At 36.8% G+C, this 26,365-nt stretch overlaps 1 protein-coding gene across 2 annotated transcripts in view; it reads right to left on the reverse strand.

The window, feature by feature from the left end:
- Positions 1-2,042: 2,042 nt before the first annotated feature.
- LOC129360769 (glycine receptor subunit alpha-4-like) overlaps positions 2,043-26,365 on the reverse strand; it is a 47,188-nt gene continuing 22,865 nt past the window's right edge. The window contains exons 2-10 of one of the 2 annotated variants that reach the window (XM_055031171.1): positions 20,946-21,076; positions 20,321-20,388; positions 18,288-18,511; positions 15,180-15,262; positions 9,768-9,905; positions 9,354-9,568; positions 8,296-8,445; positions 6,080-6,190; positions 2,043-2,970 (exon numbers count right to left, since the gene is read on the reverse strand). In XM_055031171.1, the coding sequence (XP_054887146.1) occupies positions 2,680-2,970; positions 6,080-6,190; positions 8,296-8,445; positions 9,354-9,568; positions 9,768-9,905; positions 15,180-15,262; positions 18,288-18,511; positions 20,321-20,388; positions 20,946-21,076 (1,411 nt within the window). In that variant the 3' untranslated portion in view covers positions 2,043-2,679. The remainder of the gene's footprint in view (positions 2,971-6,079; positions 6,191-8,295; positions 8,446-9,353; positions 9,569-9,767; positions 9,906-15,179; positions 15,263-18,287; positions 18,512-20,320; positions 20,389-20,945; positions 21,077-26,365) is intronic. The other variant, XM_055031172.1, reaches the window with a different exon arrangement.

The raw sequence follows: 26,365 nt of genomic DNA on the forward strand, positions 1-26,365 counted from the left end.
CAAAAGAAACCAATATTTTCTTCCAATGCTTTTCTTTTTTTGCTACCTCCAGTTGGAAATTTACAGTAACATGACAGGTTTTTGACTCAGGAGCTTCTGGTACAATGCTTATATTTCTGTACCTGTCAAGTTGAAGTTAAAGTTACTGTAGAGAAGTCCAAATAATAGTCAAAGAAGCATCTCTTGCAAAGCAAATAAAAACGTAACCATTGTGATTCAGCAGGAGCTGGAGAGCATGATGGTTATTCCTGAGTTAGACAGGAAGAAAATATCTTGGGATATAATGGTTAGTTGTTCAATGAAAGCTCTCTATGGAGAAGGTTTTTTTTTTTTACACAATTGTTTGTCTTAAAAATACATCTGAGTCATCACTATCGTTGTGCATTCCTTTGAGGTTGTCTTCAAACAAGCAGCTATGAACAAAGAAACACTGGAGGCATCTAAGACCTGCTGGAACAATGAATATTTCATGTCTTCATTTTGCCCAGTGCTTCTGCAAGGACCAGTTTATAAATCACTGATAGCTCTGTTTTCATTTTGATGTCCTCTGTTGCAAGTCTTAACTCATAATGGTGGTCAATATATGTCTGTTCAAGTTACTTCCCTCTTGGGATTTGTGTCAGGTATTTTCATGCATGCATCTGCACACAAAGATTAGGAGTCCAATTTTACTGATGTTTACAAAAAAGTCTTCTTATCAAAGGAGAGAAGACTTTGACAATAAGAAGTAAAAAAAAAAAAAAAAACCAAACCTCAGAGAGAGATACATTTTTTTTTTTTACAAATTGATTTGGAGAGTTTTGTTGGTGCAAAAAGGGGAGAAAACAATTCAGGCTGAGCATCAGATGTAATACTGATGTAATTTAAATGTAATGACAATGTACATGTTTGTTAGAAACATTTCATTTAACAAGCTTGCCATTTCTTAGACTACAAAATCCAGAGGAAATCTGCTTTTGACTTGACCCCACCTTGACCAACATTCAGCTCATTTGTCTGGTAGGAATCAAAGTTTATTCCAAACAGTTACAGAGTTATTAATTATGTTCATGTTTCTTTGTTGTTTGGCATAAATAAGTTAGTCAGGGCAGTTTTAAAAACAGCCAAGATTAGAACAATGCTGTGATTCTTTGTTACCTATAGAAGGTAAGAAATTAAGCCTTTTCTCCTAACTTTGATCTATTGCCTTGAGTCGGGGATTAAAATGTGGGGGAACACTAATGTTCTCTAAAAACCCTCTGAGGCCTTCACGGACCTTTTTATTTGTAAAAATCCACATGTAATTTTCATTAAGCTTCAAACTGGTCTGATTTGTGTAGATCCATCACATAAAATCCCAAATTAATTATCAGAGAGAGAATTCACACTTGCATTAGCAGAATCAGGGATTTTAGTAGAATGTAAAAATGAAGTATGAGCTCTCAACACACTAAACATATACATGTGGAGTGACAGATTCAAACACTCTTTCTCATTGACAGGGGACCCAAACAATACAGAGGAGTTGATTAGGGCTGCAGAGAAAAGGACAGTCAGCGCCAGCTGCCTCTCTCAATTCATTGTCATTAGCAGTGGAACACCAAGCCCTTTTCAAACTCATTAGTTGATAAAACAACCCTCTGATTTCCCATTAAAAACCCATTGGTCCTCCCTCCCTACCCTCCCCACCTCACCTTTGCATTCCCACACCCTCAAATCCTCCCCTGACACTGGAAAATAAACATATCCCATCCATCCCATGTATCAAGAGCTTTGTTGCATATAAATTGTACACACAAATTTCTGAGCTGCAGATTTGAACGGACTACCTGTTTTCTGTAATATTTGCATTTCAGGATTTAGTTTCTGCTTATACTTTAAGCTATGTGCCCTCTTGGGAATTTTGAGCTGATGGGAGCTATTAGTGGGCTGAAATAGGAAAGTAATTGTGCGTCACGCAGTCAGGATGTGACTGAGTTTCTAATGCACACTTCTTTTTTTTAAGTAATCGCCTGAATATTTTGATTAAAGAGAAGTGAAATCTTATCTTGTTTCCTGGCAGAATAACAATTTATTTACATTTTGACAAAAGGAAATACATATTTGTGCTTTGAGCAGTTGGACAGCTTTGTTTATATACATTTTAATACACTGTCTTACATACAGACATACATACATACATAATCTACTGATCACATACTTAAAATTGATTTACTGATTCACTAACTGAATATTGATAAATATCAAAGTCCCCATAACCCATATACCAATGTGATAATCTAAAGTTGTAAAAAATTTTCCTTTAACTTTTTATTGTCAAAAACATTCATTTAAAGCTGCGTAGTGTCAAAATTCAAGTCAGCATGTCTCATTCAGCTAGGATCAACTTTTCTAAATTCTTGAACCATCATCTGAAATAAAACCCACAGCTGTTAGCGCCATTTTGATTGATCCAAGCAACTCAAACAAACACACGTACGAGAAGGTGACCGGTAACACCAGCGAGAAGCCACTCCTTCCTTTTCACGTCTGAGATCCTGAAGACGCACCTGAGCACAACATTTTTGTAATTTCTAGTTCTGGCTTTGAGAAGCCGTGATGCTTCTTCATACTTCTTTTTTCTTTTTACTCACTGTAATGGGTCAAACAGGCAGTTTTGGTTTTGAGAAAAACATTAACATAATGTCAGCAGAAAGCATTTTACAAGTTTGCATGGATGTCCTCGTGTCGCAGCACTTTGTAGGTGATCCAGTAGAAGATGTTGAATATGAGAAAGCTCAAGGGAAAGACGGCTCTGGATATGGTGTCGATCCGTTTGGCCCGGTCAACGAAACGCTTGTGAAGAACTTCACCATCATACATAGTGACCGGGGGCAAAGGGGAGAACACCGTGGGCCCTTCCACTGCAGTCCCATCTTTGGTTTGCAGGCAGTGACCAAGTCCATAACCACGGAAGTAAAATCCTCGGCTCTCCCGCATGAGTTCCTCCTCCTGTCGGAGCAAACACAGGAGAAAACGTTTTTTTAGTGGCTTTTCTCTCTGTGTTTTTAACTCAGGGATTACCAGATGTATCTGGTGACAAGTTGCTCAAAACTAGCAGTAAAAATAGGCGTGAAAGCATTTTCTGAAAATAAAAAAAACAAAAACAAACTCTCAATATAAACGGTTTAACAATTCAAATACGCAAAAAGAAAAACGCAGATGCCGCACAGTAATTTTAAAGTTGTTGAACGAGAATAGACAGTATTGTTGCAAAGGAAGCTAAGAAAAAATAAAAGTTGCTTTCTTCAACTATTGTTTATGTTTGAATTGACCATGTCTGGCTTCTTCCTGTGCAGAATTATGGTGCGTTCACACCAAACAAGATTTGCGTGTCTAGCTTACATTCAAAGTCTATGTGGAGGTACATTGCGGTGCATTTCTTGCATCTAGCATGGTGCAATTTTAAACAGTGGCTAGAGCGATTTTAATGCATCTTATGTGCCCTCGAAGCACCAAATATAGACTGAATGTAAATCAGGTGCACAAAACACTAGGTGTAGACCAAAATGTCAAGTGAACTTGAAGCATCGGACATGTTTTTGACGCACAAAACGTATTTGGTATCTAACATAAATTATGCAAAAGCCAAATAAAATGTGACATGACCGTTCTGACTGCAAGTACTTTGAAAACTATTGAATGCCACATATGGGAGTCGTACAAATCGGATATTTTTGGAGGTCAAAGGATCAGATTTGGGCCGTTGAGATTGCCATATCAAAGTCGGATATGGATCACATTTACTTGCTGTGTGAAAATAGTCTTAGATCAAAGTTCACTTTAAATGACAGAGTGGTCTTTGTCGCAGTAACCTCCCTATTCTACAACAAAAGGTCACTTGATAAGACAGGCTCCACTTAGTCAAACTTTTTTTTTTTAATTTTGAGTTCAGTTTGCCCAGCTAATCTGTGGCATCTTCTTGTTTCAGCACATTTTTTATTGGATTTGTCTGGTTATGTAATTAAGTGTATTAATTGATGGATTGTTTTTATATATGCTAGAGGAAAAAACTGACAACAAAAACATTGCCAAATGTGTGTGAGGTATGACATTTTAATTAGAAACACAATATTTAAAGCTCATCTTCATCAATATCCCATGCAGATGTTTACAAAATCTACTAATCTTATAAATGTTTTAGAAAGCACAAAGCAATGATTCCACTTTTGGCTTCATGCTTTTTTTTAAATAAAGACGGATATTTTTACAGTGAATGAAACATTGCTTCTGCCCTTTGAAGTGAATATTTATAGACACGCAGCTTAACTCTGACAGCCTCTCTGACACTTGCGGAGATTCAGTTTAACGGGAGGAAGTGAAGATGTGTGATCTAAATTGGATGATTAGCAGTCAGTGTGAAGACCTCTGAAAGCTCTGATCCGACCGTTTCAACTCTTCATTTCTCTCTCACCAACACTGACAGCTGCCAAATTCTGGACATACTCGGAACAGAGACACTGAAAGCTCCCGTCAGATATTATGCTACTAATGTGAATGAGAACTGGCTCTAAATTTGTCTTTAAGTCAATTTCCCTATAACTGACCGCTCCGATCTCTAGAGTTTAGACAAATCTGCTAATTTAACTTCATATAGAGATCATTCTATCACAGTAGAGTTGTTATGAAGTACTTTATGGTTGCTGTTTGACATCCAAAAGACAAATTGCACCACACAGCCAAGCTATAGGGAGTTGTTGCTCCTGTAGCACAGCTTAATTATTCCTCGTACTCGTTCTTAAATGATACAGTATGTCATGTGCTAGGATCTAAAAGTACGGTCCTCCAAAGATAATTATTGCTCCTAATCTGAGCTCCGTTCTCACAGCAGCAACAACACCAACATATTTTCCTCTCTGGGAACCAGATGCTATTTCTTTCCGGAACATGTTGATGCACATCACCATTGGAAAAGTGCAGGCGGCACCTTTAGGCTCCTGGAAATTACACTGAAGGATGAAACAGACTTCTGGAGGTCCACCACTTTTCCCCCAATATCCTAGCTTATTTCTTTTGGAGCTTTTGTTATGTCACACAGGGAAGACGTGTTCTCATGGCTGACATAATTAATCAAATTAATCATATTAATTGATTATTGGAAGAATTTAGTGATCGATTAATCTTTACCTGGAGTTTACAGACTTAGCAAATGACCATTTGCTGAAAGAACAACACAGTCAGAGCAGCAATTTAACTTAAACTGTACAAAAATTACAAATATTCATTTTAAATACATTTTGCATTTGAAATGAAAGACCTTCTTTATTTGTAAATATGTTCAACTCAGAACTCTTCAAGTGGCATTTTTAGCTTCACCTGGTTCAGATTCTGTAATAAAATAAAAACAAAAACTCCTTTCTGCCATCCATTTATTAATACAAAAAAGTAGACAGCGTTTTGACGCATCATTGGCAAGAAATTATCAAATGTACACTAAAATTTTGTTATTCCATTTCTGGAATAAATGGAATAACATATTTTCTCATTTAAAATAGGAATTAAATTATTTGCTTATATGCATGTTTTAATGCATTTAAATATTGTGTAAACCACAACAAGTCCACATCAGCTAGCAATGGACAGCTGTGAGACACAAAATGCACCAAATTCAGAGAATTACCCAATTATGTTACATACAGTAATACAGAAATACAGTCCTAATTTAAGCTTTTTATGTTTTCAGTATGGAGATAAAACAAAAACAGCAAACAAGCAAGAGAAACAGCTGTCTCAGTTAATGCCACAATTCTTTGAAAGGTTTAAGAAAAATAAGAAAGAGAGCAAAAAGAAGTCTAAACTATTTCAACAAGCAACACAACAGGGACAATAAAGGGCAGAAATTTGAAGTTAGTAAAATACTGGTATGAAGGATCGGGAGGTGAGCAGCAAAGGTTTCATGAAAACGGACGTGGGTTTGGCTGTGAGAAATACAGCAGGATAAATTCACATTTGAGGTAAAACTTTCACAACACAATCAATTTGGGTGGCTGGAGGCACAGACAGAAATTGGGTTGGAAGGTCAGGGTTGACATGGACTTCATTCGTTTTTTTTTTTTTTTACCCTTGCACAGGCGCTGCAATGCTGACTCAGATTTCTGTAGGCTGAGTTGTTACCAGGAATGTCATTGGGTTTCCGCAAAGACTCAACGCTTGCAGCTCGACTGCCAGTCGCCTTCATCGAAAAGGATAAAAGGGGGGGGGGAACGTTAGTGCTTTGACTTGAACTTTAATTTAGTTATTCAGGATTCTGGTTTGAAAATTTCAAATCAAAACAGCAGATACAAAAGAGGTGATGATTCAGTATAATAGCTGAGGCTTTGTACACACTTAACCAGGTATTTATAACAACTAATATTTCCACCGCATTGTTAAAAAATGTATTAGATTTTCATCCACATGAACCTGCACAAATCAGGGTTCAGAGTGTTGTTTTAAACATGCCAAACCCACAGGGGGCAGTGTAGCACAATGCTAAAACCTGTCAACGAATTGGATTGCTTAAAAAAAGAAAAAAAAAACTGGACTTCCTGTTAGGAATTAAACATGACGCAAGGAGTTACTTTTATGGTGATACATATTTGGGTTAAACTATGTAGATTAATTCTATATAACAATATAGAATTAATCAAACACAAGCCTATGTTGACTGGGAATGGTGTTAAAGTGACTATGTGGATATGATACATTTTTCACAAATCTCCACTTTGGTCAGAGTTTTTGTAAATAATTGTTTTTAATAGTATTAAATGCAATTTTGATGTGGATGAAAGCAAAAGCCCATAAAAATTGATTTGTTTTCCCAGATATTTGGCTACATGTGGACTATGCCTGAGATTAAGAAAAAAGTTTCTAGAGCGAAATTGATACTCTTCGTGCAGTAAATTCAAACCGTTTTAAGAAAGACTATACATGGAAGTAAAGATGAAATATTTGACTTATTTCTAAAGATCAAGGCAAGACATAATCTTTCGTTAACCCTATGTTTGTCTGGTTTTGTAGTCTCCACTTAACTCACAACTTCTGTCTAGTGAAATTAATCGGGTCACGTGGTAATACCTCTCAGATGGATAGTTTGTGACCTCAAACATCTCTGGGGGAGTAAATCTGCTACTGATGTGAACATCAAACATCTTTTTCCCTGAAAGACCATTACTTTCTCTCCTCTGTATTGATGGCGGATGGCAGACTGCCCAGTAAACTCTTCTACATTTACAGAGAACACGTCTGAGGCTGCCCACTCTCTAAGGCATTTAATGGGATTGTCAAGATGTCTTGTCTATGGAAAAATAACTGTTACTTGTCTGTCTTTAAGCTGAATCCACTGTGGTAGGCGTATTGTTGTGTGAAAAGTGTTCCTTATCAAAACTAAAACATTTACTGGAAATGTTACGCCGAATGTCTACAACTATAACTACTTGGTGTTTCATCAACATTTAAAGCATAAACTAAGAGCATGAAGAAACTTAACTAATTTAAAAGCAAAACAAATAAAACAAGATGAAAGTAACACAACAACAAAAGAGGGGAAGAAAGATGATGAACATATACTCAAATCTTAAGTTGCACCAAATGTATAAAGTGGATATAGATGCACCAATTGGAGATTTATGGCTGAGTTATGCTGTTTTTCTTTTTTTACATTGACCCACCAATCAATTTAAGTCAATTTTCAAGCCATTCTAAGAACTGTTTTTTAATCTTGTGGCCATTAAGTTACGAATGTTACAAATAAGTGTAAACTTTTTAACACAGGGCTTTTCTACCCTGATTTAACATTATGTTTGTGCTTCTTGATACAAAAAGAGCCACAAAAGTCTGACATTCAATACTGCAAATAAGATATTAACTGCTTACTAATATCCAATATTTAAACGTATAAAAGCTGTGTAATGGAACCACTGCATCCCAGTTTCTACAGTCATGGAAAGGTTGTTTCTCTGTATCAAATGGTGTGACAAAAATAAAGATTCTCGAAGGTCCTCACAGGTCAGTGCTCAACATGAAAATGAGCCGCGCTGAGATGAGCACATCTTCCTCATCTAACTTGACAGCCAGCTGTAGCGTGTTGATGTTGTCAGGTCCAGGATACGTAGCACGCCACAATAACAAGAGGCATAAGTCAACATTATAGGAGCTGACAAGGTGTTGTGCTGCTGAATGTGTGCGGTTTATCTTGGGCCTACTTTTTAGGAATCAACTGCATCTTGTGATGGCTGAATGTTTTATTTCCTGGAGACATCCTTCAGCTGTGTGGGTGCCTGCACAATTTACACTTACTATTCTCTGCTGCCGTTGCTTTTTCCTCAGCCTGATGAACTCCTTGTGTTGCCTCGAGACAAAGTTGACGGCTGCATACTCCAGCAAGGCGGCAAACACAAACAGAAGGCACACCGCCATCCATATGTCAATGGCCTTCACATAGGACACCTGAGAACAGGAAACATGACAGGGTAATCAAAAGCCAATCAATAAGGCTGAAGGAAAATTTGTGGGTGGTTCACACTCCACCCGTTTTTCTGCTGTGGGTTTCACCGAATCTCATGTCTGGGATGACCTAGAATTGAAATGAGTCAGTGAGTTGTAGGCAGCTGAAACGTAGCGATCAGACAGGTCACGACCAAGACTCGGGGAGTGCCCCAGCTGTGTCATTCATAAAAGACGACATGTCAAAGCACATCAGTGATACTGGAGCAAAGCATAGAGACTTCACTTAATTAGGCAGCAATTTACTGGCTGTTAAAGAAGCAAGCACTGGAACAGAGAAAAGGGAAATTCTGCATCCATTATAGTTTTCTGTCATCATCTCTTAACAGGATCTAAATTATACAAAATTATGACCAAATCCTTCAAAGTCTGTCACGCCAAAGTAAATCTTTCCCTGAATGATTTAACAACGTAGTTTTGTTTCTTAAATCAAAAGTGCAGCTACTTTTACATGTATGTAGCTGAGATTAAGTTTCTGCTGCCTTCACTGTTTCTGGTATAATCAGGAAATAATAGAACCAAACCAAATGCTATGCCAAATAGATTATTTTGAAGTACTGGCAGAAGTTTTACTTCCTCTCCTCATATTGTCTCCCCTTCATCCCCTCCAAAAACATCTTTGTTTCAAATCAGAAATACAGAAACAAAATAAAACATGGATTGTAGCAAACAAGACAAACATAAATACAACATCATTATGTAATATGTAAATTGACTTTTGAATGCAGCAGAGTTGTGTTGCTTTTGTCTGCACTACTGTGATTCTATCTAAGTTTGTCTTGATATCTCAGGCTACTTTCGTGTATTTTAACCAGAAAACAGTAGAAATATAGCCAGTCTTGCAGGCTTACCTTCGGCAGAGAAGCTCTAGAACCAGAGCTCTGCGTGGTCATCGTCAGCACTGTGGTGATACCCAGACCAACTCTGGCCGGCGCAGCGTCCATGTTTATCCAAAAGGAAACCCAGGAGAGGATAACGATGAGGAGCGAAGGGATGTACATCTGGATCAGGTAGTAACCCATCTGCCGTTCCAGGTGGAACTTCACCTCAATGCAGGTGAATTTACCTGATGGAACAGCATGAAATATTAAACTCAGACTCATGGCTCTTCTTTGTGTTTGTTTGTTTTTTAATGAAAAATATAAATCTCCTATTGTCAATGTAACTATATCAAAGCAGAAAGTTTGAAAAGAGATGCACACTATGTACTGGCTGTTATTGGGTCATTGCTTTTTTAAGACTTTAAGTGGAATTCATTCATTCACCTGTGTTGTAGTGCTTTGTGCAGTAGCCCAAGTCCTTTTCTTCTTTCAGCACAAACTGTGGGAGTGTGAGATCATCAGCCACTTGAACAGGGTTGTCAGACAGCCACTCAAAGATCAGGTCATTCATGGTGTAACCGACTGTGAAAGAGGAAAATAGGACATGAAGAAACAGACGATATTCAGTCCAGAGATAAATGATTTCCTCTTTATGAGGAAATAAACATGTCCATGTTTTTTAAGTAAGTGCACCTACTAAAGCAACACAGCTCAACATTGTCCATCCTCCTTCTGACAGTTCTGGTTATATAACTAGACACAACTCAGTAAGCAGAGCCGACAGACAAGAGAAGGGATGCTGTCTTGCAGACTGTGCTGCCCCATGATTTTCCATTACTACTGGATTTTCCAAGGTCTGGAGAGACAACCGGAGACCCTCTGACATTGAAAATTAAAGTTTTTTTGCCAGGTTTGACCTCTGGTACTAATGATGGCCATATTAAAAGAAGAGATGGTTGCAATAACCATCTCTTTATCTGCATTTCTGACAGTTTATATCTCTTAATTAGCTGCAGAAATCCTCCCCAACCACCGTTAATGACCTTGTTGCTACATGGGCTGCAGAGTTGTAGAGGTCCACAAATGAACTGTCATTTAATTCAGGTGTGTTGACCACCACTGTTCAAAAATTACAAATAGGTTAAAGTGATCTCCAAGAACAACTGCACTGATTTAGAGAGAAATGTAGGAGAACAAGTAGATTTAATATAAAAATAGTTCCTGTGAAATATTGAAATTGAGCTGTTAGCAGGTCATGACCTCAATAAGAGTGACACACAGTAATAATCTTCTGCCAGAAGCTGCTTCAGATTTCCTTTAAAACTAACTGTTGAGTGAATTAGTGCTTCAGAATTTATCTGGAAGCATTAATCTGGTAGAAGATAAGTGTGTTAAACATTTTCAAAATTAGCTAAAGTGCTTAGTAAAAGATTAAGATTTTTAAAGTGCATTAAAAATCTTAATATTACTTCCAAAATAAGAATACATTTGTTGATAAATCAAACTACTCCAAACCAAAATTTGTCAGAAGTATGAATACTTTTCAGCTCAAATAGATAAATATTGTATTTGCAACAACATACAAATTAACACTTCAATATTAAGTCCAAGAAGTTATTTGTAATTCATTTAAAGGAATTATTAGTCAGTTTTATGAATCAAAACAAAGATTCAATAGAAATATGTAACATTTTTGGTATTTCATTATTTCTTAAATATACATTAGTTTATGGAAAAAAAATGGAACCAACAAATTATTATATAGTTTTGCTTTAAATGTCCACTTAAAATTTCACCTTGCATGTTTAAACAATAAAATGATTAATTTTGAGGTTCTTATGCAGAACACTGAGGGAAAAAAAATGACATATCCTTGCACAAAATGCAAGGATATGTGGTACTTGTTGATATGCATTTATTTAAGATGTTATGTGTTTTCAGAAATGTGCAGTTTTTGTTGTGGCAAAAATACATGCAGCATGAAACACCGCAAATCTCCTTGAGCATCTGAACAATGCTTACATCTACTGGGAACCTTCAGGGCCTGAGCTGCAAAGACATCAATTATTCAAGACGCTACATCCAGCGCTGTACCTCACGTTAGAGAAACACTTCCACAAAAACACACTTATTTTGTTCTTGAGAAGAACTGTCACTCACACATCCTCCCACAATAACCGAGGAGAATGCCAATGCCTTCCTAAGACAATACAACGGTCTGCTTTGCTTCTGTCAATTACAACTATTGACAGAAGGTTTGGCAAACATGACCGACTCATGTAGCAGACAAAAAAAAATTCCTGAGCCAGATTGTCTGGGATTGTGAAGCGAGGTCCATTCGTCACATGTGATCCACTTCCTTATGTTTAAAAGCCATTCATCAAGTGAAATGCTTCACAGCCACCGTCTCAGTCTCTCTTCCATTCTTTTCATCGATCATTGAAGATAGAAAGTAGGTTTAAGATTACTGAACGCTGACAACGCAAGGTAGGAGAACATCTTATAAGCTGTGTATTTGGAGCTCTGATGTGTCAGAATAGAAAAAAATCCCATGCTTGGAGCTTTTTATATAACTAAATAAGCCAGTGGCATGAAAAGGCCAAGCAGAAGATTGGCCCTGGATCCTGAAGTCTGGACGATTACACCTGTTTTTTCCTCTCTAACAGATGGTGTAGGCACATTTTCAGTAGTGACAGTAAAACCTATAATGTCCTCTCAATGTTAGGCTCCAGCCAAGGTGATTGCACCCTTGGGTGGTATACTAGCACTTGTCAACACAAGGCCAAGTATTCTCACTGGGCTTTTAATCAGAAATGATTACCTCTCCTCTAATGGCAGCGGAAAGTGATACAGTAACTCAAACCAAAACACACTCACACACCTTTAAAGTCCACAATTCTCCCTTTAGTTTTTACACTTGGAGGACAAAATATTTCACCTTTTGTTTTTGTTTATTTACATTGTTAAGCTGCAGTTTCATCAATCTATTTAAATCTGTTTCAAGCATTAAAACATTCTCGCTCTAAAGCTAAAACAGACACAAGGAGATGTTATATTCAGCACAATTTGGACTTTAGTGGAGATGAGCTTTAATCACCATAAAAAATCTGACAAGAACTTGGAGTCATTAGTATTAGAACTCAAATACCAGTTAATCAATATATTTTCCCTACTGATTAACTAAAACCAAAGGAACAAAATTAATATAAGCAACTAAAGTAAAACAAGAACAAACAACACTAAATACTCACACTGTTGTAAATGAATACAAATGAGTAAAACTGCAAGATTTACTATGGGATTATCTGAATTTTATGGACCAATTTAAAAATTTTACTTAAATATAAAAAGGCTAATAAGTGAAACTCTCCTCTAAGAAGCTGACTGCTCAATAGTTTCCCTCATTATATTCAAATATTAGCCTTGAAATAAAATAATGTTTAATAAATATATAGAGACCAACAGAAAAAATGATGGTAATTAAAGAACAAAAATAAAATCTACTTTAAATATATAATACAATTCGTTTATTATGTATTGCTAATACTATGCTTATGAGAATATACTTCTAAAATAGCAAGCTTCATGAAACAAATATCTTCAAACAATTAAATGATACTGTAGTACATACATTTTCTACAGTTAGTACATTATTTTGGTAAAACAAGAATAGATAAATTAGACATCACAGTTTTTCAAATTTTTCTGAACTAATATTATATTTGTAAAATATTTGTAACATAGATTAGCAGCTCCTGCAACTTGGTTTTTAATAGAGCCATTAAAACGCCTGAGTTTTCCAGACCTAGAACATCACAACCCTTACAAAGACGAGTTGAGAAATGGATGGAATGGGAGTCCGACCAGAAAAATTATAGAGTCCTCTTATGAAAGAGTTTAATTTGACCAAGTCATAACAACAGCTTTACAGGATAAAGTTAATATCTGTTGTGCTATTTTTGTTTTGAATTGTTTGTCCTTGTGTTAATTACAGAAATAAATCAAGTTGCTTATTGGAGACCATGGAGGATAGTTTCACAAACACCGAAACAAATTGTTATTGGATCAGATAAAAATATAAGAAACACCACCAGCTTTCCTTATTTGTGGAACATCCTTCTGCAGAGATTACTTTATGACACAGGTTCTTTGTCTGTTTCACCCTTTGGTAAGCTTAAATTCCCTGTGATAAAGAACTAAATCACCTCTGGGCACAGCGGTGACTCACATAATAATAAAAGGGACACTGAAATAAAGTTTTATTATTTATATCCTGGAAATTGGTTTCATAAGGGCAGATCTTATCTCTGCTAAAGGTAAGGAGCGACTAAAAAGAGAGAATAACATTTATTCCATTTCATTCATTGCAGTAACCTTTGAAAATGTTTCCAGTGTATAAATTATCCCACATTTAAGCATTCCAGTTGTGTGTGAAATAGTATGAAAACATCATTAATCATTCATTTTTCCCTTGTCTAACCATGTTTGTAACAGTAATTAAGTATTTTCCTGCTGCCATTTGCTAAGGCAGCATGTATCTGCCTTATATGAATGGTGTTTGATGTTTCCCATTTTGAAGAATGCCTGAAAGAAATGGGTTTGCGTGTCCCGCCGTATTTTTAATCCAGAACTCATCTTCAGTTTCTTTGATTTTATAGGAACTGTAAAGAGTGTCAGAACTATAAGTGTGGAGTTTGAAGTAGGAGACAAATATATCTTTTTTGTAAGACGTCCTGCTATGAATAATATATATGCTCCTCTATCTCCTTCGTCTTATGGGATTTTAAGTGCCTAATCAGAGGATTTTAGTGACTACATACACTAGAGTACCTTAAAAAAATAACTTCCAGTAACTTTTATAGGACCTTACTTTTTAATTTTATTTGAATATATAGCTTAAAATAATTTTGAAGTCACACAACTCTTACTTTTGTAACAAGATGACTGGTTCTTCTCACTCTTCATTGCATTGTTGACTTAAGTTAACCTCCATATGTGCTTTCATTCTGTTTTTTAATTCTCACTTTCAAGTCTAAAATACTAAACTTCCTTACAAATATTTGGTAGATATTTTTACTTAATCCATATGGAAAATCTAAAAACAGAAATTAAGGAAGGAAGGAAGGAAAGAAGAAAAGAAGGAAGGAAGAGCAAACTTGAGTAGTTTGTTCTTCTTTCAAAGAAGAACAAACTTTTGTTGTCCTTCAAAAGAAAGACAAGAAAGGAAATCCAGAAGGGAAGACAAAAGTAAGAAATTACAGAATAAAATCAGAAAGAAAAGAAACAAAGGAAGGACAAAAGGAAGGAGGGCTTCGAGATGCGAAGAAAGAACAAAAGGTAAACAAAGGAAGTACACAAAGTAAAACAATACAATGTAGAAAGAAAATGGGATGAGAAAGGAAGTAAATCAGGAATGAAGAAGAATAGAGAAGCTATGAAGAACATGAAAGAAAGGTGGCAGAGAAAGAAGAAATGATATAGAGAAAGGAGGTGGGACAATATTAAAGTCTAGAAACAAATATTTTTCCAGACTGCCTGGGACTCATGTAGCTAAAAACTCTGCTACTCTCCTTTTGGACAGATTTTTAACGTGCATTATTCTTTAAGAAACAGTGAACCCGTTTGGACATGGTGCTTGTTTCCAAAAATATGTGGAAACAATTGAGCTTTTATTTTTGCAATCAAATTTGTACTATGGTAACTTGTGAAACGAGGTACACTGGAACAACACCACTGTCATACAGAGTTAGTATTCCTTGGATTACAGCCATGTAAAGCAAGGCAAAGACTGGAACACAAAAGAGATTAAAAAAAATATGTAAGAGAATAAAGGAAGAGGAAGAAATGAAAACTCACAGCTTTCAAGCTGCATGGTGCAGGTCTGAATGTCCATTGGGAAATTCTTCAAGTCCATAGGGCAGGACAGGATTAGAGTCAACCTGAGACAGAAACAGATTGGAAAAAAAGATGTGGAGCCATAGGGAATATGAGAAGGCCTTAAAGAGGTCAGGGAAATGATTCCAGACATAGGGAGACATAGTAAGATTACAGATTGACATAACAGTCAATTTTATAAGCACAAATGTACTTTGCTTACCACTTTACAGAATGCAAATGTCTATAAAGTCTTAATAAAGAAAGGGCACAAGAGGTAAACTTCCCTCAATGACAGAAGATTGAAAAACATCTTGAGTTACCATTTGTTCAGTCATTGCACCACAAGTAAATGAGAAGTAATTGTTGTAGGCATCCTGACTTCATTTGTTGTGCAGTTGAAGCTTTATGGCTCCAATGATTCTCAGAGAGGAAAGATGGAGAAAGCTATTTAAGAGTCTGACTGAAGGAAAGCTGTGTAATTACCCGCTGTAATGCATTGCCCAGAGGCGAGACAAGAGCCTCCAGCAATAAACACACTCACATCCATCTGATAATGTGCTATGATGATACAATATTATTTCCTACAGAAGAAGAACAAACTACAAATACCCCACTGATTGAATTCTCACACACAGCTTAAACAGTGTCATGTATTTCAGGTTGATTTGATTCATAATTACCAAACGCAGCTAGGAAGCAAATCAGCTACGTGACAGCTCAGTCGCTCGGTGGATTGGAAACGTTGATCTGAGTGATGCTGACACAAATGTTTTGTCTCTCTTCAGCTTTCAAATCAGTGCATTTGTGAGTGTCATTATTTCTAAACCCTAGATTATGCTTAAACCTGGTGTACTTAAATTGAGAATGGCTCATTTTGGTGACATTAAGGAGTGTTTTATCCAGGAATAACCACCTGCTTTAAACTGAAAGATCTTTTTACAGTGGGGAAGATATTTTTGAGTTTCTTCTTTAAAAGGAATGAACGTTTTTGCATTTTTTGTCCACAAACGTGAGAGAAAAAAAGCTAAATGAAATTGTTTGATTTTTAAATAATAAATTAGCATTTTATTGTACAAAATAAGTTTTTAATCATCAACCAACCAGCAACAATCCTGCCTCTCATAGACCTGTTTGTTCATCTGTAAGAAGCTCTCCAATCCTCCACTAAGTTCATGTGTTAAGTGAACTTGTTTGAATTTGTTACCTGTGTAAAAACACCTGTCCACATACTTAATCAAAGTCCTATCTCTCCAGTTGACTCGGGACATCAGGGACAAAACTGTAGAGCTACACAAGGTTGGGATAAACAAACAAGTTGGTGAGTGAGCAACAGTTGTTGGCGAAATTACTCAAAAATGGAAGAAATTCAAGATGCCTGTCAATTCCTCTTTGATTCTATTTGTATAGAAATAATAAAATTAAATAATATTTCTAAATTTTAGGCCAGTAGAAATCAGTTTTCTCTTTAGTAACTTTGGTATGACCTTTTTGCACTTTGTAAAAAGCAGGTTTAGTGTTTATACCTTACTTAAAACTGTACTTAATAAAAAAAAATGACTTTATGGTTACATAATTTTATTTAAATTCCCATTAATACTTTGTAGATGTGTTTTTATTGTTTCCTCATACTGCTGTCAGTCAAACCTCTTGATAAATCTGGCTGGGACTGTCTGTGGAAGAAACTGTTAAATCTGCTCCCATTTAGAAGGGGATACATTTTACTATGGCAACTCATGTCCAGGCCCTTCTGAAATTTGCAAGTGACTATCTGGATGATTCAGAGGGTGCATCAAAGCAAGGCATGTCAGATGAGATCGAAACCATAAAACATTGTGGTAAGCATCATAGTGCTTTCCTCCATATTGGAGCAACGTATCGAGAGATTTCCTTATTCCCCCAGTAAGAGAACTGAATATGGGTCAATGCTGGATCTTTCTGCAGGACAATGAGGCAAAACAAACAGCCAGGGCATCTAAGGCTGTTTACATAGTGACTCCATAAGAAGCATTTGAAGGTTCTGATCGAGCCAAGCTAGTTTGGAGGAAACTGTTTCCTACCAACAGCCCTGAAACCTGAAAAATCCCTGAGGGATCTAAACCGCCTGATGCAGTGTGTGAAAACCTGGTCAAGAACTACAGGAATCTCCATGATTGTAATCAGATATTTACTGTTTTTTTGCCTTGTCAATAGTATTTTTAGATAACTTTACATATTTTTAATTTGTAGTGCTGCTGCAATGTTAGTGGGTGAAAAATCAGAAGAATAGCGGTAAAATTCGCAATGCATTTACATATTTATTGTGAACTTTACATTTCATCTTGTACTTATATGTGTGGCTTAACCCCTTGGGAATCATTACATTTAGCCAATAATATTTACCTTTTGAAAACAAGGAAGCTATAATGTTTTGAATCTGAAATGTGATGCTGGAGTATCAGGAGTGCTTTTTTTTTGTCCAGTAGGAACCAGAACAATATCCATCTGCCACTCAACATTAAACAGAACAAAATGGTTATGGAAAATAGAAAAAAGATTTAACTGTGACATCCATGTCATGACTAGAAATAAGATCCTCTTCTCTGGTGCTACGCTTAAATCGGTAAGATTTCCTTTCCCCAGTGCAGAGTGTCATTTAAAAACTTCCATCAAAGCCTGTCACACGCTTTCTGTTTGGCATTTTCATTAAATCTTTTTCACCATGCTCCCTCCATCCCTTTTGATGAGTGGACAGATGCAGAGGGTGCTTGTCTTTGGAAATTTGGCAATCCACAGAAGTCGAGATGTTCTGCATGATGGGATTTCTTTGCTGTCTGCCTCTCTTGGACCGTACTGAGAGACATTTTTGATTTGAGCTGTTTTTCCACATGACACTTAGTGGGATTCAATCAACTCAGAGTTGACTTTGGTTACTTAGTACATGTTTGTGAAGGGAAAGGATACGACTAAGGCAGTCCAACTGGAATGCGGAATCAAAAAAGGACAAATAAATAACCTACATTCGATTTTTAGACAACTAGAAGTTAATTTGGTTTCTAATTACCCATCCACATCCAATGGTTTTGCTGTCCATGTTTTGACTTCACTCACCTGATGCTGTAAAGAACATTCCCATCTTGGAAAATCCGCAGCAGCTTATTATCTGTCGTGACCTCATGGAAATTGGCTCCCTTCTCATTTGCAAAGAACAGATCAGGTTTCCAGATCGAATCCAGCATGGAAGGATCCAGGTCCAGGGAGTCGTCTGGGTATTCGTTGTACGCCAACCGAGGGTCGTTCCATATTTGCCGTAGAAACACGTTGAGTCGGTAGTCCTGTGGAAGAACTCAAGGTAGTTATGGAAAACATACAACAAACAGAGATGGATTTTTCTGCTAATTTTAAAGATGTAAGGATGACAGATACTATGTTGCTTGTTATAAACATATTAGACTTAGCTATCGATTAAAATTATTTTAAAAATGTAAAATATGTCTGGCATTGTCAAGAAAAACTGAACGCAATGAACAAATGGCAGCAGTTGTAAACATCACTTGCATCAAAGGATTTATGACTTTCATTTGATTCTATAATTCAGGAACATTTTAAATTTAACTGGAATGTGAAAATGGGGCAGAGCTATATCAAAAAGAAACATCAATTTGTAAGATATTCCTCTTTTTTAATAATAATAAAAAAATCAGGTCACTGCATAATTAAGTTCAAAATTTTTCATACTCGTGGGAGATTTCAAACTGCCTTTTAATTTTACCAACACTGGCAGTAATATCAATAACTTGGAGTCCCTGTAGTATTAGGGAATATTGCTTTGTTTCATTCATTGAAAACAGTGTGATTTCTGCCTCTGCAGGGATTTTGTATGAAATAGTGAATGACTGTAAGGCAGCTAATGTTGGATTAGCAATATGGATTTGGAACCAGAGGTTATGGGTAATTGGCTTGGGTTAGACAGGGAAGCACTTATTTATAATTTGATTATTATTTATTTGACTTGAATTTGACAGAAAATGTATGAAAGGAGCTAAATAAATGAGGGTGATCGCCAGTAGGTTTTCCAACCTCAAATCTTAGGAGCCATTCACCAAAAAGAAATTATCAAAATAACAGATTAGAAATGCAAAAAGCGGATCATCAGTTAGAAGAGGGCTTGCAATAGTTATATTTTCTATTGATAAATGAGGAGGATATACATTGATAAAATGTAAATTAAACCAGACTTTCTTTTTCCAAAATTGAGACTCATCGTCTTTTGAGAAACACTCGTCTCATTTTCTATAAGAAAAAAGAAAAGTCTCAGTTGAAGGAAAATAGTCATAACTCTAAATCCTGTAGAGTTATGAATTATTCTGGGTTTAACTACATATTTTTATATCTGACCAAATATGTGTGGCTGGATGCCCCGTCATGAACTGGCGTGACCCCACAGGGATTAGCAGGTATGCACAGTGGATGGATGGATGGAATATTTTCAACCAAGTATTGCATGTGTTGCAGTAAGTAATATTTATAACACTGCATCCATGGCTCATTAGAATATTAAAATATAAAGAACTGTGCAAAAGTTTTGATTCATCCTCTAGTTTATATATTCTAATAGTTCAAACTGGGCTACATTGTTATTTCTTTAAGCTTTCTGCAGGTTTTTACTGACTTTGGTTCAGCAGCACATTGTAATCGCGAGTGCCGTCGTTCTGGTTGTAACCGGGGAGGACTGCTCCTCTGGAACTCCCTCAGATCCCCTTAAACAGTTCACGACTGTATTGCGCTGACCCAGCAGCAATAACACTATCAATGCAGACCTCTTCACTCCCCTCTCTCTTTCATTTCAGTTTTTCAATTTTTCATTTTAATTGCTGAGTGGACAGTTCATTATCAGCATGTCAGTGACCCGTTGGTCTCTGAAGGTTGCGCTGCTGTGCTCCAGGAAACAGAAATGAGAGGCTCCAGCAGTATGGGGATTAATAAGCAAGAAGATCAAGGAAGAGAAAAGAACTGGTTGAGAGTTGCTTTGTATTAACTAGGGAGATGGTAGAGCGACGGTTAATATAGATATCTTAAAACTAATATATAGGAATCTATTTCAATCAATTTTTATTCTGAAAAAGTAAAAGTTGTTGACTTACCATAGTAGTTTCTGTAATAGACCCAAAGCTGTTGATGAAAATATTGCAGGTGACATTCACAGGAGGGCCTGAGGGAAGAAACAACAGACTGAATGTACACATCGCTCCCATAAGTTGGGATTTATGAGATTAAACCGCTGCACACGTTAAAGCTACCCATTATACTGTACATCTCCTGAGGCTTCTGAAAAATGTCAGCAGTTTCTTCATTACTTTTAATCTTCGTGCATTGATTGCAGCTGAGAATGTTACAGGAAATCAAGTGATTGCTGCTCTACCTTTGATTTGGAAGAAACTGGAACTTTATTTCTGTCCGAGTGGAAAAGGTAAGCGGAGTGTTGAATTAGAAAACAGAAATGTTGGGACTGTTTAAACAACTGAAGCACTAATCAATCAGGTAGTGACTGAAATTGCTAAACTTTGGCTCCAACTTGTTGTCAGCCAATAAGATAATTTTTCGAACATCGAAAGAAAGTTGCTATGATCATTCTTGATGGAAAATATTGTGAAACAAAAGATGTGCTTTCACTGCAGAGTGTTTGCAGGCATTTATCTTGTTTCCATGTGTCTGTTTTGGGATTTTATTGATGGTAGTTGTGATAATATGCTGGTGCATACAACGCACCTTTGAAGTTGGGTCTGATGCGTGCATCGTATCCTGACGTTCTCCCCATGAGTTTGTCCAGGAAGTCAGAAGGTGAAAGCTGTGGTCCGACCCGCCCCGGGGGCTTTGTCTCCTCCTTACAGGAGCTCAGTCTGAAACCCCAAAAGACAAGGAACAAGCAAAGCATGAGTGATTTAAAAACCGTACAGAGTAAGTGTTTTAAGTGCTTTGAACTTCTTCTTCTTTTTTGTCGGGGTTCAAGTGCAAATTTCTAAACTTATATATTATATATTCTAATAAATTATTGCAAATGCATCTCCAATCTGCTTCAACACACCTAAATCAGATTATCGCAGGATTCTGACTTGTGCTGCACAACATACATGGTGGTTTTGCAGTGTTTATATTTCAAAGAACAACCCCAAAAAGCGCACTTTGCATCCCTCACCAGACCCTGTTCAGTTCAAAAATAGCTCCACCATCTTTGTTTCTGTGTCAATGACTCTGCTCAAGGATGCAGCAGTGCCCTCTTCTGGATGGAGGTTTTTCTACAGCATTAAAATAATTTAAAAGCAGAGGTCATTAATTAATTGATTGGAACTCATTTTGATCTAATTAACCATTGATCCATAATGAATCAATAGTCAATTATTTGTTTAAAATAGAAAATAGAATCGAACAAATCAGCAAGTCTGCTAACAAAATAATCCAGAGAGAAATGAGAATGAAAATTAGATCAAATGAGTTGGTAAAGAACGATTCAACTCTTTTGCATGTTGTCTGTGTCTCATTGCACTTGTTAGGCTACGAATGCAGAGAAGGAACAGAGAAGTTGAGGTAAACTTGTCCCTTTCCTGTGATTCCCACTGCTGCTGCCTTAGCAGGGGTAAGTCTGACAGAATGATGGCTCAATTGGAATGCTATGAACGTCACACAGGGGAGAGGAACGAGTTGATTGGAGCTCCAGAGAGGCTCAAACAACCACTGACAGGAATTACCAACAGGCAGGAGTCAAATTGAGAAGAGGAAGGAAGTGGAAGAAAAATGTTTAAAGGTAAAGGTAAAGATAAAAAAACGAAATCCTGGATCATAATGGATCAGAGTTCAGTTTGGCCCCTGCTATAGCTCAGCATGTTGCACCGCGTGATTTTGATACAACTGTAAATAGTTCACGATCTGTCTTGATCTAAAGCTCTGTAGTAGAGATGGCAGGTTCAATCCCGAGGCAGCTTTGCTGATGTACCGTGTTCCTGGGAGTGTGTGTGGAGCCAGTTTCTGATCCATCAATCTTAGAACCTCTTAGCTCTATCTACAGTCACATAAACTGCACAGTCAGGGACTGCAGGCTGGAGGTCTTTGTGGAGAACATTTCAGGTCACAGAGATGCTGGATTGACATTGTGATATATTTGTGCCTTGTAGTTTAGGCTGCAAATAGAAATTCAAACTCAGGTTGTGTCTCATTATCTCATCATTCCTAACCGGCTTGTTTATTTCACTCCGCACATTATTGGTGAGGATTTACTGTCACTATAGTGGAAATAGAATAAATGCCAATTCCACCACTTTGCAAGTGGAGCTGTCAGTAGTTTAGTCTTTTTAAAAAAAACAAAAAAACAATGCAGATATTTGTGTAAAAATAGCAAACAGTTTCACAACAAAAACACTGCAATTAACAGAGTCAAAGAACAAGTCTTAGACATTGCAGACAGCAAAACAAGTCATTATCCCCCCATTTTCTTTAAATTGGGATAATTATACAAGCACAATTTCAAGAACAGAAGAGATGTTTTCAGAGGTACTGAAAAAAGCAGCATTCAATTCATTTTTTAATTATTTTCATATAGATTTTTGTTGTTTTCTAACAAACCAACTTTACAGCCTTGCAAAAATGTTAATATCCCTGAAACTGTTTCACATTTTCCCATATTACAACCACAAACTTCAGTTAATCTTAATGATATTTTATGCTATACAAGAAAAAGTGGAATAGTTTCTTCCTTTGTCACAATGAAAGCTGCTAAGAATCCAAATACAGATAAATGAATGCGGGAGGACGGTGAACGCAACCTACAATTTCCAAAAAGGATTTGTAAATTCAGATTTGCACGCAATTCATTCAAACACATCCTTAGCAAGAGCTTCAATTCTGGATACACTTTATCATCTCTGACACGGGACCAGATAGTATTTTGCAAGCTGAGTCAAGGAGAGAACAGATCATTCAGTTGTTATTCAGGTTTATTCTATTTCTCTATCTAAAATTATATCACGGCTGCAGAGATCCATTGAGTTTTGATTGTGATTCTTCATCCTAGATTAAAAGTTTCAAATGTTCAGTGATATCTGATGTGAATATTTGCACTGATGATATTTTATCTCTGGTGTTTTTTATTTTTTTTATTTTGTTATATTAATGAGCTCTCTAGTTCTCTTTGTAGATTTAATGTTGTGTTTTGTACCTATAGGGACTTAATGCTGGTCATGGCTCATTATTTCACTTTCTTCCTGACATGAGGAGGCAATTTATCACATTTGACAGCTTGTTACTACCTTTCGTAAACAAAGTTTTCTGTTGACCAGTCATTTGCTTTTCTGTTATCCATTCTTTATTCAGTAATGTTTTACAAATCCACAGCTGGTTCACAAAACACTTTCCAGTCTCGCTCACCGGTATTTATTGTCAGTATTCAGCATGCGTACCAAGAGAGGGAAGTACATTTCTTGATCTTTGAGGAAAAACTGCTTCAGTTTTGTGCATGGAAACATCTACAAACAAATTTAAACAGGGTCATTGTAAAGAAAACAAATTGGTTCAGTTTTAGGGTTTTACTAAAAATGATAAAAATGTTCTGTTCCCTTCATTCACTGTAAAATGATGAACATAGAATAGTTTGGAATAGTTTGGTTATCTGAGACAGGTTCTTTAAGATTGCTCATGTTTTTATGTCTTTTTAATGTTTTTGAGTTGAGACAACCCTGCATACCTCACAGCAACAAAATGACAAAACTGGATTTCATGGAGGTGCTCCCACTAATCCAGGGGTCAGGGGTCAGCGACCCGCGGCTACAGAGCCACATGCGGCTCTTTAGCGCTGCCCTAGTGGCTCTAATTTAATTTTATATACTTTACATTTTCAAAAGGCTGCTGTTTTATTACACTCTGTTTGTTGTTTTTTTGATCACACACTTAACGGTGATTATTTACAAAGAGAGATCGTCGTTATGCAAACTGCATTTGGGGGCAGATTTTCCGAGTTAAACTTCAAGCACCATCGTGCAACAGAAGAGTCACGTGGCGCGTCATTCCTTCCAGGATGCACTGCAGGGAAAATAAACATTTAATCATGAATACTACTTATATATATATACACTTAGTCGTTTTGATAATACGCTAATATAAACACCCAGAGCCTGTTTTGCCTTCTTTATAAGCCTTATATAAGGCTTTTACTTTTTTTGCGGTTCCAAACAGATTTGTTTTTTGGGTCCAATATGGCTCTTTCAACATGTTGGGTTGCCAACCTCTGCACTAATCACTGTCAATTAGTTAATGCATTTTATTAATTGGACTGCCTAATACTTTTTATTGTCCTCTTTTGCAAAATGCTTTTTAACTGAAAGGTGTCTTACTATATGAAGTTATGTCTCTGCAAATTCAAACACTAACAGAAATTGTAAACATCAGATTATCTGCTACTAATTTTAATCTGCTTTGTAGCCTTTTATTCATGCTTTTATTTCTCACACATGCTCTCGTACAAACAAAGTTGCACGGGAAGATGGAGTGATATGGAAACCCTCAGTGGCAGTATACCATTTATTAAACTCTTCTGGGCTGAAAAATAGTGAATATTAAAGCATTTTGTTGGCTCTCCACTTCTCTAAAAATACCCTTCTGATCTTTTGTTAATGGAAACTGCCAGCCTATATTAACAAGTTATAAATGTGTGAGCTGCAGTGTAAAATCAGACTTATCTGAACATCAGCTTGAAACATGACTGTCAAATAACAGAGAAAATGTGTTGAAAATGTAACAGAAATTGGTGACTAGGGATGTCATAACGGATTTGTAAAAATGTCACTCTGGGCTGCATGGTGGAGGTGTGGATGGCATGAGAAAGTTTGGCTTGGAAACCTGGCCTGTTTCTTTCTGAATGGAGTTTGCTTGTTAAACATATGATTTGTCTCCGGGTACTCTGGCAGTCCAAAAACACAATCACACACACATTAAATATTAGTGGGCATGTGCCTGGTTGTTTGTCCATTGTCTCTTTATGTTGTACTGCGATGAACCATTCAGTTAGCGCTGGAGATAAGCGAGACTACAGTGAATGATTTCTACTTTTAAGAAGCAATAAAGACTATTTTTGCAAAACTATTCAGGGATTAATGATGCGAAACTTTTCCTGTTGAGTTCAACAGCTGAACTTCTCACCCCCAGCAGGAAAAGATTTCCTTTTTTCTTTGCTTTCTCACTTGGACCATTTCGCCTCTCCAAACAGCATCTTGCATTTCTAATAGGACTGCTTTCATGTTGGTGACATAGTGAGAATATCTTCTGTGTAGTCTTTCTTCTTTGTAGCAAAACTGTCCAGCTCATTCTAAGACATATTATGGTCCCTACAGCAGATTCTCGGTGGGACCTGGAGTTTCTTCATATTAGTAGATGCTGAAAATCTCTGAAGAGAAGATGCCCAATTCAACTAACAGCGGCTTAACAGCTGGAGTGGCGGGCACCAATGAACTTTAGGCATCAGCTCCTTCATGTTCTTTATACAAAGCAGTCACTGGATCCAACTCACCAGCAGATTATAGTCAGTGGATAAGGTGACCTGATATAAGGTACACTTATGAAAAGCAGTTATTCCCGATGTTAAGCTACAAAGTTATCTGCAATAGGTTTTTCAGTACACTCTATAAGTGTGTTTATTGGTCCTTTGTTTGAAGGATTCATTTAGTAAGATGTTCTCTGCTGATATTTAATTAGCCTGACCTTTTGCTTCCCCTGCATTCCTTTTTATTTGAGCGTTGCCACCAGACTGCCGGTTAGAATGTGCAACTAATTTCTTTCCATCCATTTTATGGCAAGTTTAAAACTGTCACAGCCTCGTTAGTGAGCGAATGTACCGGGTTACAAAAGCAAAGCTGGATCAAAGGTGAAACACAACTGCATATGGATGCAAGAAAATTTCTACTTTCAACACAATATTATGGGTGACTGTGTCAATATGAGCCTGGAAAAATATCTTGTTATTAAAAAAACACCCTGGTTAGAGTGCTCAACCTTATTCATTGTGAGGAAACTTAAGTCCTTTCTTCTTGAAGATTTAAAATTTGTTTTTATGACTGATGTGATGCCGACACCCCCCCCCCCCGACACACACACACCTTCAGAGACCTTCTGCCCCACAATGCCATTAAATTACATTGAAATAATAC

Source organism: Poeciliopsis prolifica, unplaced genomic scaffold (genome assembly GCF_027474105.1).
Source record: "Poeciliopsis prolifica strain line A6 unplaced genomic scaffold, Auburn_PproV2 SCAFFOLD006, whole genome shotgun sequence".
In the NCBI taxonomy this organism is placed as follows: Eukaryota; Metazoa; Chordata; class Actinopteri; order Cyprinodontiformes; family Poeciliidae; genus Poeciliopsis; species Poeciliopsis prolifica.